We start from the raw sequence: 16,625 nt of genomic DNA on the forward strand, positions 1-16,625 counted from the left end.
AAACAGTCTAAGGGAGTTTACTCTTATGGCTGTAGAAAGGATGGAAAAATTAGGCTCAAACTCCGAGGATTAACAAAAACACACACAAAACCATCAGAGCGACAGGTAGCCAGTGTGATGTGTAAACATACTGCAGAACAATCTCCATGCTGAGGTCACTGACCGAATCTAGCAACATTAACGGGTATCAAACGCTGTTGAATCAAGATGTTGGGGAAAATCTATATATACACAGTTTCCTTAATCTGGAAGAGATCAGTGAAGTAGGAATAGGCATGGTGAGAGTGTATCCGCTGGGAGAATGGGCAGAACATTCTCACAAGACCTAGAAAGCACAGGCACAGGTTTCTAATGCTGAAATTTGAGGAGTCATGGTGGGGTCAAAACCGTGAGACTTTCGACAGAAGAAACCATGCCACCTTAAACGGGTAAATGACTCCGACGGAACATTAATATTTAAAAAGATTTGATATGCGGTTTACTTCATGGATGTACGTTTGTGGGATGCTATGTCGAGAACTAACAGCAACTCGTGAAACGTTATAAAACGGCAGATAGTTTCCGGTGACAACTCCTGAGCAAACCGATATACTTCACTTGAGACCGCAATCCCCTGGTGGCAAATGGAGGTTTGGGTGAGAAAAAAGGTTGGGGGGACCAGAGACATTGATGAGCCTTCCATTAGTAGCTTATGGTTAAGAACATAAGAACCAACACGGTGTCTTGACGTTGGACTTATAGGTGTCCATGGACACTGATGGATGAAATGCTGTCCATGGACACTGATGGATGAAATGCTAAGTCGCACCCCTGGGCTTTGAACGCAGACCCTGACAGTGCTCAACGAGCACGGAACGTGGGCCTGAAGCCCTTGACCTCGTTTACTTGCATATGCATTTGGAGCTTAAGACTTACTATGAGAACCATAAGACAGAAACACACTCTTGAAGCCAGAAACACTGAAGGAATCAAACAAGTTCATTTTCTGAGCATGGTAAGGAGAGGAGCGGATACATCCACGTGCGCTGGTGGCCGCCCTGGGAGTAAAACAAGAAGATGCAGAACCTGTGATGATCTTATTAAGCTTCTTGCGATTATTCGCATCTGTAGAGCCCTTTTGAGAGACTTTGTCTTCCTTAATCCGCCTACAGGTCCTGGACCAAAACAGGATTAACAAGGGGTCTACAAAGATGCCTGGATGAACTTTTGATGATTCTGGTAGGAAAGAGGTATTCAGGGACCTGGAAAAGGCATCTTTCTAGAGTACTTGGAGCCGGGTTTTACCAAATCAAGGGTGAACACCCCAAACCCTACTCCCATGAAACCCTCAGCGAGGTCCTCTTCAAGGGAAGGGAGGGGCAGCAGTTCGTAGGCAAGAGAAGTGCTTGTTTCCAGCACATCGAGCCTTTGCCGACAGCAATTCCGCAACAGGTACCAGATCTTTTGAGAGAAAAGTCCTATTCCCCAGCTTGAGGAAGGTTGATTTGAAAGGAGAAGCCCTTTTTAAAAGCAGGTGAAGAGGATCTTGCAGAAATCAGATACCACGAGCACAAAGCTCAAGTACATGCAGTGTTGCAGTGGCACGCGCAGCCACTGCAGGATCAGGAAAAGGACCAACAGGCGTTTTTCACCCTTTGTAAAAACAGAAGCTTTAGGACTGAAAAATAACTAAAATTAAGGCACTGAACTCCACACGGAAAACAAAAAAAGTACAGGGCTACAAAGCAGGTTTGTTTCAAACACCACCAGCTTGTGGCCAAACAGTGAGCTTAGCTGGGATGAATGGTAAACGTACATGGAACGGTCTCAGTGTCTCACAAATTAACAGAGTGGTTTCTAACTCACTGAAGCCAATTCACACGCGTTGGGGACGGGAGGAGCATTGATGAGCAAAATATCTGGATTATAATCATTGAAAGCAGATGAAGCAACAAACCCACATGATTGCTGAGGCACATGGCCTTCGTCCTTGCAATGCTAATGTTTCAGTCGTTTACTGTACCACTGCCAAACAAACCAACCGGGAGCCATTCGTCATGAAGCTGTTCGCTCAGAAGTGTCCGCAACCGAAGGGGAATATAGATTTCAATGTTCCAAGACCACGGGACATGAATCAGTGGGGAAGAGCCTTCACACAAAACACTACAGCAGTCAAATTAAAAACCGTATTTTACATTCAAACCACATCAGAGAACTTTTGTTAAAATGTTGGAGACCTGCTCGGGGTCTCCTAGCGCAGGTTGTTTGGAAACCTACCGTAGAGGGGCAGTTTGGGCCTACACAAGGGTCTTTCAAAATCAGCCAATGCTTTACCTTAAGAATAAGTAGCACATGGAAAGGCAACAAACTGTCTGAGTGCTGTGTGTTTCATAAAGTGTGTGTTTGTGTGTGTGTGTGAATAATGTCCAAAAACCAACTATTCCATAAAACCCTGAATGGACCATGAATTCTAGGCAGGGCCCTGTGCATAGCCTGCTGTGCCTTTCTGCAGCAGTAAATAGACCTCCGAGGGTAATTTCTCACGAGGGATAGATACCGCCTCAAATTCTGGCAGCACGTTCAAACGCGCTGCACTGCTAAACATTTCTGAACACCCACAAACCATGGCTTTAGCCACTGTGAAAGTCTAAGACTGCATCAGTAACAGCTTCTCTTTCCAAACGGTCTTCAAAGCTGCAAATTGGACATCTGCCTTCCTCCCAATGACCTTCCACAACGCTGCAACCCCAGAGATCTTTACTCGCTTCTCTACAGCGCCATCTGCCTTCCTCCCAATGACCTTCCACAACGCTACAACCCCAGAGATCTTTACTCGCTTCTCTACAGCGCCATCTGCCTTCCTCCCAATGACCTTCCACAACGCTACAACCCCAGAGCTCTTTACTCGTTTCTCTACAGTGCCATCTGCCTTCCTCCCAATGACCTTCCACAACGCTACAACCCCAGAGATCTTTACTCGCTTCTCTACAGCGCCATCTGCCTTCCTCCTAATGACCTTCCACAACGCTACAACCCCAGAGATCTTTACTCGCTTCTCTACAGCGCCATCTGCCTTCCTCCCAATGACCTTCCACAACGCTGCAACCCCAGAGCTCTTTACTCGTTTCTCTACAGTGCCATCTGCCTTCCTCCCAATGACCTTCCACAACGCTGCAACCCCAGAGATCTTTACTCGCTTCTCTACAGCGCCATCTGCCTTCCTCCCAATGACCTTCCACAACGCTGCAACCCCAGAGCTCTTTACTCGTTTCTCTACAGTGCCATCTGCCTTCCTCCCAATGACCTTCCACAACGCTACAACCCCAGAGATCTTTACTCGCTTCTCTACAGCGCCATCTGCCTTCCTCCCAATGACCTTCCACAACGCTGCAACCCCAGAGCTCTTTACTCGTTTCTCTACAGTGCCATCTGCCTTCCTCCCAATGACCTTCCACAACGCTGCAACCCCAGAGATCTTTACTCGCTTCTCTACAGCGCCATCTGCCTTCCTCCCAATGACCTTCCACAACGCTGCAACCCCAGAGCTCTTTACTCGTTTCTCTACAGTGCCATCTGCCTTCTTCTCCATGACCTTCCACAACGCTGCAACCCCAGAGATCTTTACTCGCTTCTCTACAGTGCCATCTGCCTTCCTCCCAATGACCTTCCACAACGCTGCAACCCCAGAGCTCTTTACTCGTTTCTCTACAGCGCCATCTGCCTACCTCCCAATGACCTTCCACAACGCTACAACCCCAGAGATCTTTACTCGCTTCTCTACAGTGCCATCTGCCTTCTTCCCCATGACCTTCCTCAACGCTGCAAACCCAGAGATCGTACCCTCTTCTCTACAGCGCCATCTGCCTTCGTCCCAATGACCTTCCACAACGCTGCAACCCCAGAGATCTTTACTCGCTTCTCTACAGCGCCATCTGCCTTCCCCCAATGACCTTCCACAACGCTACAACCCCAGAGATCTTTATTCGTTTCTCTACAGTGCCATCTGCCTTCCTCCCAATGACCTTCCACAACGCTACAACCCCAGAGATCTTTACTCGCTTCTCTACAGCGCCATCTGCCTTCCTCTCAATGACCTACCACAACGCTGCAACCCCAGAGCTCTTTACTTGTTTCTCTACAGTGCCATCTGCCTTCTTCTCCATGACCTTATACAACGCTGCAACCCCAGAGATCTTTACTCGCTTCTCTACAGTGCCATCTGCCTTCCTCCCAATGACCTTCCACAATGCTACAACCCCAGAGATCGTACCCTCTTCTCTACAGCGCCATCTGCCATCTTCCCAATGACCTTCCACAACGCTGCAACCCCAGAGATCGTACCCTCTTCTCTACAGCGCCATCTGCCATCTTCCCAATGACCTTCCACAACGCTGCAACCCCAGAGATCTTTACTCGCTTCTCTACAGCGCCATCTGCCTTCCTCCCAATGACCTTCCACAACGCTACAACCCCAGAGATCTTTACTCGTTTCTCTACAGTGCCATCTGCCTTCCTCCCAATGACCTTCCACAACGCTGCAACCCCAGAGATCTTTACTCGCTTCTCTACAGTGCCATCTGCCTTCCTCCCAATGACCTTCCACAACGCTACAACCCCAGAGATCTTTACTCGCTTCTCTACAGCGCCATCTGCCTTCCTCCCAATGACCTTCCACACCGCTACAACCCCAGAGCTCTTTACTCGTTTCTCTACAGTGCCATCTGCCTTCCTCCCAATGACCTTCCACAACGCTACAACCCCAGAGATCTTTACTCGCTTCTCTACAGCGCCATCTGCCTTCCTCCCAATGACCTTCCACAACGCTGCAACCCCAGAGCTCTTTACTCGTTTCTCTACAGTGCCATCTGCCTTCTTCTCCATGACCTTCCACAACGCTGCAACCCCAGAGATCTTTACTCGCTTCTCTACAGTGCCATCTGCCTTCCTCCCAATGACCTTCCACGCTACAACCCCAGAGATCGTACCCTCTTCTCTACAGCGCCATCTGCCATCTTCCCAATGACCTTCCACAACGCTGCAACCCCAGAGATCGTACCCTCTTCTCTACAGCGCCATCTGCCATCTTCCCAATGACCTTCCACAACGCTGCAACCCCAGAGATCGTACCCTCTTCTCTACAGCGCCATCCGCTTTCCTCCCAATGACCTTCCACAACGCTGCAACCCCAGAGATCTTTACTCGCTTCTCTACAGCGCCATCTGCCTTCCTCCCAATGACCTTCCACAACGCTGCAACCCCAGAGATCTTTACTCGTTTCTCTACAGTGCCATCTGCCTTCCTCCCAATGACCTTCCACAACGCTACAACCCCAGAGATCTTTACTCGCTTCTCTACAGCGCCATATGCCTTCCTCCCAATGACCTTCCACAACGCTACAACCCCAGAGCTCTTTACTCGCTTCTCTACAGCGCCATCTGCCTTCCTCCCAATGACCTTCCACAACGCTACAACCCCAGAGATCTTTACTCGTTTCTCTACAGTGCCATCTGCCTTCCTCCCAATGACCTTCCACAACGCTACAACCCCAGAGATCTTTACTCGCTTTTCTACAGCGCCATCTGCCTTCCTCCCAATGACCTTCCACAACGCTGCAACCCTAGAGATCTTTACTCGTTTCTCTACAGTGCCATCTGCCTTCCTCCCAATGACCTTCCACAACGCTACAACCCCAGAGATCTTTACTCGCTTCTCTACAGCGCCATCTGCCTTCCTCCCAATGACCTTCCACAACGCTGCAACCCCAGAGCTCTTTACTCGTTTCTCTACAGTGCCATCTGCCTTCCTCCCAATGACCTTCCACAACGCTACAACCCCAGAGATCTTTACTCGCTTCTCTACAGCGCCATCTGCCTTCCTCCCAATGACCTTAAAGCTCACTTCCTTCCCTGAGCCTAGGCCATGCTCTCCTGCCTCAACTCACACTGTGGCCGCTTCCTTCCTGCTCCATCTTGCTGGTGGCACTTGAGCAGCCTTGAGTAAATTATAAAGATAAATCAATATCGGTCAACGATATATCAACTTCAGGGCTGTGTGCGCACTTGGCCTTCCTGTGCCTGGTTTGATTTGCACGGATTTCATGCGACATTCGAGGCACGTGCACAGCACTCATTCTGTCACTGGTATGGCTTTGTAGCGCTATCGTAGTAATGCTACTGTTTCACATTAAAAAACCCACCTGCATTTCTCACATTTAATGAGAAAGCCATCCTGGGAGAAGCTGCAGTGGCACCAGGCGGGGATGGTGTTTCCTGGTGTCGAGCTGTCACTGTCCCCGGAGTTGGCTTCATTCGGTGTGTGCAGGCCGTTCAGCTCTGCACGCGGGATGATGGCCTGCACCGGGGGCGAGGCGGGCGGTGTTGGAGGCGGCGGAGCACCATAATTGTGATCCTGCAAACGTACAGACAGTTTAGCTAGGCAATGCTGAAGGAAAGTACGGACACGTTACATAGACTGCTCTAGCAAAATACTGCACAGGAGGCGTTCTCATAATGCCAACCTAAACAAATCCAACTATCATTTCAAGAAGAAAACATTAGTTTCCGAGCAAGTGTCAGTGTTTGAATCACAGTCTCCCACACTTTAAAAAATCACAACAAATCACATTACAAAAGACATTCGAATTTATACTAATGTTTTATATTAAGTCCCATCGATGCTGCCTTCCGTCCACCAATTGACTCTTCAGTAAAGCAGCACCGCCTGTTTCACCACTCAGCGGCAGAAGTACAGTGCCTATAGAGACACCGCACTCTGGAAACGCGGTGCAGACCACTGCGTACACTGCACCAGTGACTGGATTGGCAGAGAGCAAAGTACATCATGTAGCAATCACTTTATCAAAACATAAGCACAGCACACTTGCACAATGGCTGCCCTGTGATAGCAAAGTGCAGCTGTAGTTGCATCGCTGGAGTCAAATCTACACCGCAGCCAATTCTAAGAGGAGAGAAATGTTCAAGGCAGTAGTCAGAGTGGCAGCACTTCAGCATGGTATGTGAGTGAGAGCAGAACACACACTGCATCAGTGGCAGCACAGGACTGCGGTCATGAGAAGCTGTGCACGGCTGAAGACAGCAGACCTCGCTCTGCAGCGCCATGCAGTGAGGACGCAGGGTATACTCACTGCATACGGTAGACCTCGGTAGACATGGCTCTGGGTGACACCATAGCTGTGACTAATGTAGGCCGCCTTCCCGCTGACCGCTGGACTGGCTTCCACTGATTCTGGGCTGCAGAAAACACCAGAAGTAGAAGTGGTGAGCACACTGGACAGCACACAGCAGTTATCTGCAACTCAAACATATCTTCATGCATTCACAACTTCGCAAAGCGTGCCCCTCGCCACACAGGGAGCGCACTGGCCTCACCGGGTGACCCTGGCTGGACAGGGGTAGGAAGTATGCCAAAGGACCCGCTGTTAATGGAAAAGCACTGTTGGGTTCTGGGGGCAGAGGCTGGAAACTAACATGAGTTTGGCATCTCGTATCCATCAACCTGTAGTTTGCCACGTCTTGACGGGCATCAAAGCATATTCAACAACCATACAGCACGCAGGCGCAGAGGGTCAGGCAGGGCTGTCAGGGGTGTAGCTGGAACCTCGGTGGAGCAAGGAACGAGCTCCACAGGTCGTTGCAAGAGCAGCAAGTGATTTACCTCTATGCATGATAGGAATATACTGCCTTCTAAGGCAGTGTGGAAACTCTAGACTAGATGCTTATTTCTTTTAGAAGCCAGTGCCTTCTATGAGAAGCCGAGAATACACAATCCCAAACCAACACCCTGGTTACAGTTCTGCCTGTGCTTTTTAAACCTCGGTGAAGTGAGGGACACACAGCGACATGGTCATGGTGTTACCTTGCACAGCTGCTCTCCACTGCTGACTGCACTGGTTAGAGGAGGCAGACCCTGAAGCAGAGGTCAGACCCGGGACCAGGGTTCAATTCCCGACGCGGCAGGGTCTTGAGCCCAAAAGTCCACGGACTCGATAATTCTCGCTTCGGTGCCTACTCGAATCACGGGTTCACACTCTGCAACTCTGGGCAATAGCTTGCTTAATCTGCACTACGCCCCCCCTCCCCCCCCCCGCGGCGGGATGCCTGGTTTTCACCTTGGGGATGCCCAGTACGGGTTATCTCACAGGGAAAAAGCCAGGACGGGTTCCCAAAGCAAGCACCTTGAGACCTTGTGGTGATAAGGCGCTATATAAGAACCTTTGACATTGACAATGTTGAGATGTTATTTTAGACACTTCTGGGTTGGGACTAAGTTACAGATTTTTTCTCTCGATGAGGTTTTTAGCAGTAGAATTATGTAATTAAGCTGTTTTGATCACCAAGTAGTCACACCCAACATGGCGCAACTTCGTGTCAGTAAGTAGAATTGACTACGACATCTAGACAAAGTTTTGAAGTTCAAGAGATAGCTGTGGAGAGCCGACGTTTATGGCAGTAAGGAGGTTTGGGTGATGGACTGAATGAGTTTGAGGGCTTGAAACCAAGAAAGGTGTAAGCACTGGTTATGCGGATTTTGCTGAGAAGTTCAATACTACCTATGATTGCATAATGAAATAATTTTAGTCTACATGGTTTTCAGGCGTGTTTCGTAACTGTCCTGTGAAGGGGGGCACCCCAAAACGCAGATTGCGATCACAGATTGTCAATGAATGAATAAATGAAGACTTTGACATGGATGACAAGTGAAAATAAAATGAAGATTGATTTCAGGAGTGAAAATGAATAGACAATTGGAAGCAGAATGCCATCACGTGCCCTTATTGTGGGTAAAGGACTTCATCCGACTGGTGACTGCCAGGCGTCCACGCCCAGGTCTGATGGAACCAGGCTCAGGTCAGACCCCCATCGCGAGAAGTTTCTATCTGCCCAGTGTTCTGCATCCCTGCTTGAATGATGGAAGCGGCCGCACTTCGTCCACAGCTGTATTCTTCAAGGGAGCGGACATCGAACACTGGAAGCCATCAGAATGTTTCAAAAGCCACCCTCCGCTAACAAGCGACAGGGACTAGTCTCATAGCACCGCTGGGCTTGGCTAGCACGAATACAAGCTCTGCATGGTTTTTTTTTCCCCAGAGTTTTATATAGCGCGAACTAGACCCGAACCAAATCAGGTATCAGAGCGCTTTACATAGCACCAGTTACGTCACATGATGACACACATTCATTTTAGGCACGGGGAGATTAAGTGATTTGCCCAGAATCACAGGAGGTTTTGGTGTCGTTACCGAGACTCGAATCCAAATCCCTAGGTCCGAGGTCGAGCGCCCTAGCCGTTTTCCACTCAGCACCAATGAGCGGACCCCTCTTTTATTCCTTTCCCTCTGTCCCCAGGGCTCCTCGCAGTGGTCAGAAGGCAGCAGACTGCCCTGCACAGGGCACAGAGGTGCCTGCTTCTGCTGGGCACTGGCTCATGGGATTTCGCGGAACCCCCCCCCCCATCTCAGGCCTGCTGGTCTGATGGACGAGGGTGTGTTTGCTGTTTAAAGTTCTGGAGTGGGCTGTGAACTGGTGCTCAGAGCGCCATGTTCACTATTCGAGGATTCAGTTCAGGCTGAAGTCTGAGGATATCTGCCAGCCTCGGGATTGCCGGGGGCCCTTCACCTTAGCTTGCAGGGGCCCCTCACTTGCCTGATAGCACAGATGGCCACTAGGGGTGCAGACAGTCAACGGAGGGAGGCTGATGAGACGCTGAGTGGGCCCTGCAGGCCGCACGGGAGGAGGGAAGCATCGCAGCGCAGACCCTTCTGCTCCAGCCATCCAGCAGCGAGACCAGAGCTGACCGCTGGGTGGCGCTGTCAGACCACGCAGCCGCGGATGCGCAGCAGACTGCAGGGGCAGAGCTGACCGCTGGGTGGCGCTGTCAGACCACGCAGCCGCGGATGCGCAGCAGACTGCAGGAGCAGGGCCACCCACACATGGGTTGATCACTGAGCTGCGCCCAGCAGGGCCGGCCAGGGGACAGAGCCCAGGGGACAGAGCCCGGGGGCTGCTGGGGGTCGGGGATGAGAAGAGAAGACGGCCCAAGAGCTCGAGCCCGGAGCCGAATAAAAGGCTAAAGAGGCGGAGAGTGCAGAGAAGCAGACCGAGGAGCTATGAAACCCAGAGACCGACTCCAGCCACGGACAAGCCGACTAAGGGGGGGCCCAGGCCAGTCCACAGGAGGCAGACAGCCTGGGGGCACCTCGGGGGTGCACAGGGCCCCAGCCCAGGGCGCTCTGGCTGCACCCGTGTCTGACTGCCCGGGCTCTTTAGATGACACCCCTTACTTATAGCGCTTAGAAACTGCTGAAACAGTGCATTGAGGCTTTGTTAATCGCTGGATACTTGCCCTGTACAGGCCGAGGCCCGGGCCTAAACGAGGTGCAGTTCACGCCACTGTCTGCTGGTGTGATATATAGCTATATATATATATATATATATATATATATATATATATATATATATATATATATATATATTAGATAGATAGATATACAATTTTAGAGGCCAGTTAACCCCAGACTCCCTGGTCAGCTCTAATGCAAGAACGAGGGCAAGCTCCCAAACATCAAGAGATGCACCCCTTCCAGAGAAAGAATCTAAACCATATTATATATATTGAATATGCTACTTACCAGTATGCATCTGTTCTTGGCATGTAGGGCTGCTGACATTCATATCTGTAGCATAGATCGCCGCCTAGTGTTGGGTCCGGATGATTGCACATTGTTGTCCTGGAAGAGTCTTCGAAGTATCACGAGATAGGTGGCTCCTCCCCTGGACTACAGTGCGCATGGGCATCGACTCCATCCTCAGATTGTTTTTAGCCATTGTGGCAAAGATGGAGTGTAATAGTGTAAGTGATGGCCATGCTAAGAGTAAGTGTAAAAAAGTCTGCAGCCGCTACAGGCGCCGAGGAGGAGGGCGGGCGATATGAATGTCAGCAGCCCTACATGCCAAGAACAGATGCATACTGGTAAGTAGCATATTCAGTTAGAGGCATGTGGGCTGCTGAATTCATATCTATAGCATAGAATACATAGCAGTCCCTCCATTACCGGCGGCCGCCTGTGCCAGCTGCAGACGTTTGAAAAAGCGTTTTAAGAACAGCCTGCCCTACAGCTGCCTGCTGTTTGGAGTGCACATCTACACAGTAATGTTTAGTAAATATGTGTGGTGTAGACCATGTGGCTGCTCTACAAATGTCTTCCAAAGGGATATTACCAAGGAAAGTCATGGAGGCCCCCAACTTGCGGGTGGAGTGGGCTCTGGGGGGGGACCGTTAAAGTGCGCTTAGCCTTGTGATAGCAAATCTGAATGCACTTAACGATCCACCTGGCTATACCTGCTTTGGAAATGGGGTTCCCTTTGTGCTGGGCTGAGAAGGCAACAAGAGTTGTTGTGTTTTCCTAAAGTCTTTTTTCCTATCGATGTAGTACATCAAGGCTCGTTTGACATCAAGAGTGTGGAGCATACTTTCGGCAACTGTTTCTGGGTTTTGAAAGAATGCGGGTAGTTCAATGGTCTGATTGACATGGAACTGCGAAACCACTTTAGGAAGAAATTTAGGGTTAGTGCGCAGCACCACCCTGTTGAAGTGAATTTGAATGAATGGCTCTTGTACAGTGAGCGCCTGTAGCTCACTAACACGTCGCAGAGACGTAATGGCAATGAGAAAAGCCACTTTCCATGTTAAGAACTGAATCTCACATGAATGTAGAGGCTCAAAAGGTGGGCCCATCAACCTGGTGAGGACCACGTTGAGGTTCCACACAGGAGCTGGCGGGGTCCTGGGAGGGATGACCCGCTTCAGGCCTTCTAGGAAGGCTTTAATGGCAGGCACTCTGAAGACGGAGAGATGCTGTCTGTTCTGGAGATAAGCCGCTATGGCGGATAAGTGTATCCTGATGGAAGCGTATGCTAGATTGCATTTGTAAAGATGTAACAAATAGCAGATGATGTTGGGAGTGGATGCATCTAGCGGGTTGATGTGTGTTGCACAGTAAATGACAAACCGCTTCCATTTTGCTGCATAGCAGGCTCTGGTGGTGGGCTTTCTTGCCTCCCGTATGATATCCATGCATTCAGGGGGCAAGTCAAGGTAGCTGAACTCTAAGACCTCAGGAGCCAGATCGCCAGGTTGAGCTGTTGCGGATCTGGGTGCTGAATGTCGCCATGGCTCTGCGTCAAAAGCTTGGGCGTGAGGTGTAGCCTTTGATGCGGTACCACGGAGAGTTCCAGGAACGTGGTGTACCACGGCTGGCGTGCCCACGTTGGAGCAACCAGGATGAGAGTCATCGAGTGTTGCTTTAGCTTTCTTGCCACCAGCGGTATGGGAGGTGCTGGGGGAAAAAGCGTACGCAAATCTGCCTGACCAGTTCATCCATATCGCATTGCCTTACGACTGTGGGTGAGGGAACCTGGCGGCAAAGCTTTGGCATTTTGCGTTTTCCCTTGTGGCGAACAGGTCTATTTGTGGATGACCCCACTGCTGGAAGCACGGGCGGAGTACTGATGGATGTATCTCCCACTCGTGCATCTGGTGGCTGTACCTGCTGAGCAGGTCCGCCATTTGATTGTCCGTGCATGGGAGGTGTTCCGCCATGAGGAAGATGTTCCTTTGAATGGCCCACTTCCACATGCTCTGAGCCAGATGAGACAACTGTGGAGAGTGTGTACCTCCCTGCTTCTGGATGTAGTACATGGCTGTCATGTTGTCCGTCCGGATCAACACGACCTTGTTGCACAGATGTACTTTGAATGCCTTCAATGCCATGAAGATTGCCATCAGTTCTAGGTAGTTGATGTGCATCTTCTTTTGCTGTATAGTCCATAGTCCCTGCACTGTGTAGTGGAGTACATGAGCTCCCCATCCCTGGAGAGACGTGTCCGCCGTTAGGATGATTTGTGGGACAGGCTCTTGGAACGGTCGGCCCTTGCAAAGGTTGTGTGGAGTCCACCAATGCAGAGAGTTGTATGCCCGACCGGTGACCAACACTAGGTCTTTCAACTGTCCCTGAGCCTGATTCCACTGATGCGCTAAGCATTCCTGGAGCGGACGCATATGTAACCTCGCGTGCGGGACTATGAAAATGCAGGAGGCCATCATGCCTATCAACTGCATGAACACTCTCGCAGGAAGCGAGTGTTGCGGTTGGAACTGTTGGATTAGCGACTGGATGTTGTTGATCCGCGCTGATGTTGGCTGAGCCGTGGCTGCCAGAGTATTGATTGTTGCACCTAGATATTGCCGCACATGGGCTGGCTGAAGGTGCGACTTTGGATAGTTCAGGGAGAACCCCAGACTGTGAAGAAGGTGAATGGTGTGGGACATGTCGGCGGCGCACTGCTGGGCCGACTTCGCCTGAACCAGCCAGTCGTCCAGATAAGGGTAGACATGGATGTGTTGTCTTCTGAGGTGCGCCGCCACTGTCGCTAGAGATTTGGTGAACACTCTGGGGGCCGTGGTCACTCCGAAAGGAAGGACCTTGAATTGATAATGCCGATTTTGAATGGTGAATCTGAGGTATTTTCTGTGTGATGGATGGAGTGGAATGTGGAAGTAAGCATCCTTGAGGTCCAAGGTTGCGAGGAAGTCTCCCTGATTGAGGAGCAGAAGAACCTGTTGCAGCGTTAGCATGTGGAAGTGTTCTGAGAGAATGTACTGGTTTAGGGGCCTGAGGTCCAGAATAGGCCTGAGGGACCCGTCCTTCTTTGGGATTAAGAAGTACAGGGAGTACACCCCTGTGCCTTCCTCCTCCACTGGCACGAGCTCTATAGCGCCCTTTTGCAGCATGACGAGAACCTCCTGCTGCAATAAGTGCAAATGCTCTGTGGACATAGGACGGTGTTTTGGTGGTATGTTGGGTGGAGTGGATGTGAGCTCCAAACAATAACCGTACTGGATAAAGTTTCCTCACCCACCTGTCTGTGGTGATGGTTCTCCAGACTGGCAGGAACTGCTGGAGTCTCCCCCCGACAGGTGTGGGATGGTCGGGGGGCAGTGACAGGGCGTCACTGTTTGTTGGAGGCGGAGGAACGGGAGTTGTTGTTGCCCTTGCCTCTGCCCTTGGCATTGTTGCCCCGATAACCTCCTCTATTTTGTTTGGTGTATGAGGATTGCGCCCCACCTTTATTGAACTGTGCTTGCTGGGACATTTGGCCTCTGGAAACACCCCTATTGCCTGAGCGACGAAAAGTGCTCCCCTGAAACTGTTGGGATTGGAGAGCGCCCATGGACTTGGCAGTCTCGGTATCCTTTTTTATTTTTTCCAAGGTGGTATCCACCTCAGGACCAAATAATCTGTCAGGGTTAACTGGCTGGTTGAGGATGGTAGTTTGGATCTCAGGCTTAAATCCAGAGATTCTGAGCCGCGCCTGTCGTCTTAACATCACACTGGTGTTAATCGCCATGGCTGCAGTATCGGCAACGTCCAGTGCACACTTTATGGAAGCGTTGGAGATGAGCTTCCCTTCTTGTATAAGCATCTCCGCAGCCTCCTTATATTGGTCTGGGAGATGTTGCAACAGGGTCTCTAGTGTGTCGTAGTGTGCCCTGTCGTAGCTGCCAAGAGTGCCTGCGTGTTAGAGATACGCCATATATTGGCCGCCTGAGCTGCTACTCTCTTTCCCGATGCTTCTAGCACTTTGGACTCTTTGTCCGGGGGAGGAGCTTCACCCGTGGTCTGCGAATTTGCCCTCTTGCGGGCATTAGAAACGACCAGAGAGTCCAATGGCAACTGGCCCTTGATGTAAGTGGGATCGCCAGGTGCCGGTCGGTATTTCTTTTCAATTCTAGGGTTGACCACCCTTGCCCGTGTGGGCTTCTTGAAAATGTCCGCAGCATGTTTGAGGACCCCTTTGAGCATTGGGAGAGTTTTCACAGTCTTTTCAGCTGCTGAAAAAGTGTCAAAGAGGAAGTCCACCTCCACAGGGTCAGCATGGAGTTTAACGTCGTGGTTCTTGGCCGCCCTTTCAATCAAGGCATTGAATGCCGCAGAATCCTCAGTGGGAGACGTTTTGATATTGTATATCTGAGGGTCGAGAGTGGGTTGCTGATCCCCCTTGTCACCCTGGTCACCCTGGTCATCCGTGTCCACCCATGCGTCCTGTTGTGCATCAGGATCAGCGTGGGTTGGGAAGCTGTATTCGTCATCTTGATCCCCAGCATCCTCGGCATCAGAATAAGTTGGCGAGGGCGTGGCAATTCTTTGAGTCCGAGGAGTCAATGGTTCGACCAAGACTGGTGCATCAGAAGCAGGCTTTTTGCGCTTTAAAGGAATGGTATACGACTCCAAAGGTGTCGTCGCCGTAATTTTTCGCTTGTAAAGCGTAAGCTTCCCAGTGTCGGCATCGATGAAGCGTTCAGACTGTTCCTCCAGTAATGGCGGTCGATGCGTTGAGCCCCCAGCTGGTAGAGTAGGCGTCGACCCCACAGCACTGTGCGTATTCGCTCCGGGCGCCGCCCGTGGTGCGAACGCCTTCGGTGCCACCTTCGGCGGTAACGTGAAGAGGAGTGGCGTCGATGACTTGGAGGTGGGGGTCTTCTGCCGAGGCTTTGTCCCTGATACGCTTGAGTGAGTCCGAGACCTGCTTCGTGAATGAAGCGGACGGTTTCGCCGATACGACAGACGACCTCGGTCCAGCAACGTGGGAAGACTCGATAGTCGACGACTTTGGCTGGTCGGTCCGAGGCGTGCCCGTGGCGGTGCCCTGGGCAACCTTTGGCTCGATGCCCCTGCCGGTCTTCGGCTCGACGCCCTTTGCTGCCGCGGCCTTGTTCGGCTTCGGCTCGATACTCGATCCGGACTTCGGCTCGACGCCCTTGCTGGACGGAGTCTGGACGACCTTTTTGGGCTGCACCTCGACGCCTTTAGTCTGCTTCAGCTGGACGGATTTCACCGACTTGGCCGGGTCGACTTGCTTCTTCGGCGTGGGCTGTCCCGACACCCCGGAGGACGAGGTGGTGGTGGTGTTAGTGGGATAGGCGATGGAATAGGGATGTGTAAAGGGCTAGCTGCAGCATCCTAACATCCAAAGCCTCTTCAAAAGTCAACTGTTTCTTAGAAGAGTGAGGTTTTGAAGGCTGAAGCACTTCTTAGTTCCAGGTTGAATATGGAGAGTCATTCTGCTTCGGATCGAGTCTTTCCAGCAGAACACTCCTTGTGTTTTCGATCTGAAAATGAAATATTTCGGTGGAGAAAGCTTCGATTTAAGCAGAGCTATAATCTGATTTAAAATAACAGGTTTCTGTTTGGATGCTAAAACCGAAGTATGAGGGGTTGAAGACCCAGATGTGCAGGAGGCAGGCCCTGCTTGCAGGCCAAACTTACAGAGCTGAGTCCGAGTGGGGCTTCCGACTCAGTTTTTCAGTGCTCCGCATGGCCTCTTTGCAGTGGCGGACGGCAGCAGTGTTCTCGGTGGGAACGAATGTTTTGGACTTTGGATCAGGGGTAAAAGTACTCACTGTCCGATGCTTCTGTGCTGGCTAAAGGATGGCAGAGTCCAGATCCGCGTGGGACTCCGAATCATGGATAGGGAGTCCTCTTGTGCTGCCGAAGCTTCTCTGCCTTCCTCCTGTTGTCAACCGAAGATGTCCAGTACATCGCCTGCTTGCCTAAGCTGCAGTTCTTG

At 51.0% G+C, this 16,625-nt stretch overlaps 1 protein-coding gene across 8 annotated transcripts in view; it reads right to left on the minus strand.

Annotated features, from left to right (window-relative positions):
* Window positions 1–16,625, minus strand: part of SETD5 (SET domain containing 5) — a 259,618-nt gene that overhangs the window by 124,086 nt on the left and 118,907 nt on the right. For all 8 annotated transcript variants that reach the window (XM_078661865.1, XM_078661863.1, XM_078661860.1 and 5 more), the window contains exons 5-6: window positions 7,124–7,229; window positions 6,176–6,387 (exon numbers count right to left, since the gene is read on the minus strand). In XM_078661865.1, the coding sequence (XP_078517991.1) occupies window positions 6,176–6,387; window positions 7,124–7,229 (318 nt within the window). The remainder of the gene's footprint in view (window positions 1–6,175; window positions 6,388–7,123; window positions 7,230–16,625) is intronic.

The sequence above is a fragment of the Lissotriton helveticus genome, chromosome 9, assembly GCF_964261635.1.
Source record: "Lissotriton helveticus chromosome 9, aLisHel1.1, whole genome shotgun sequence".
In the NCBI taxonomy this organism is placed as follows: Eukaryota; Metazoa; Chordata; class Amphibia; order Caudata; family Salamandridae; genus Lissotriton; species Lissotriton helveticus.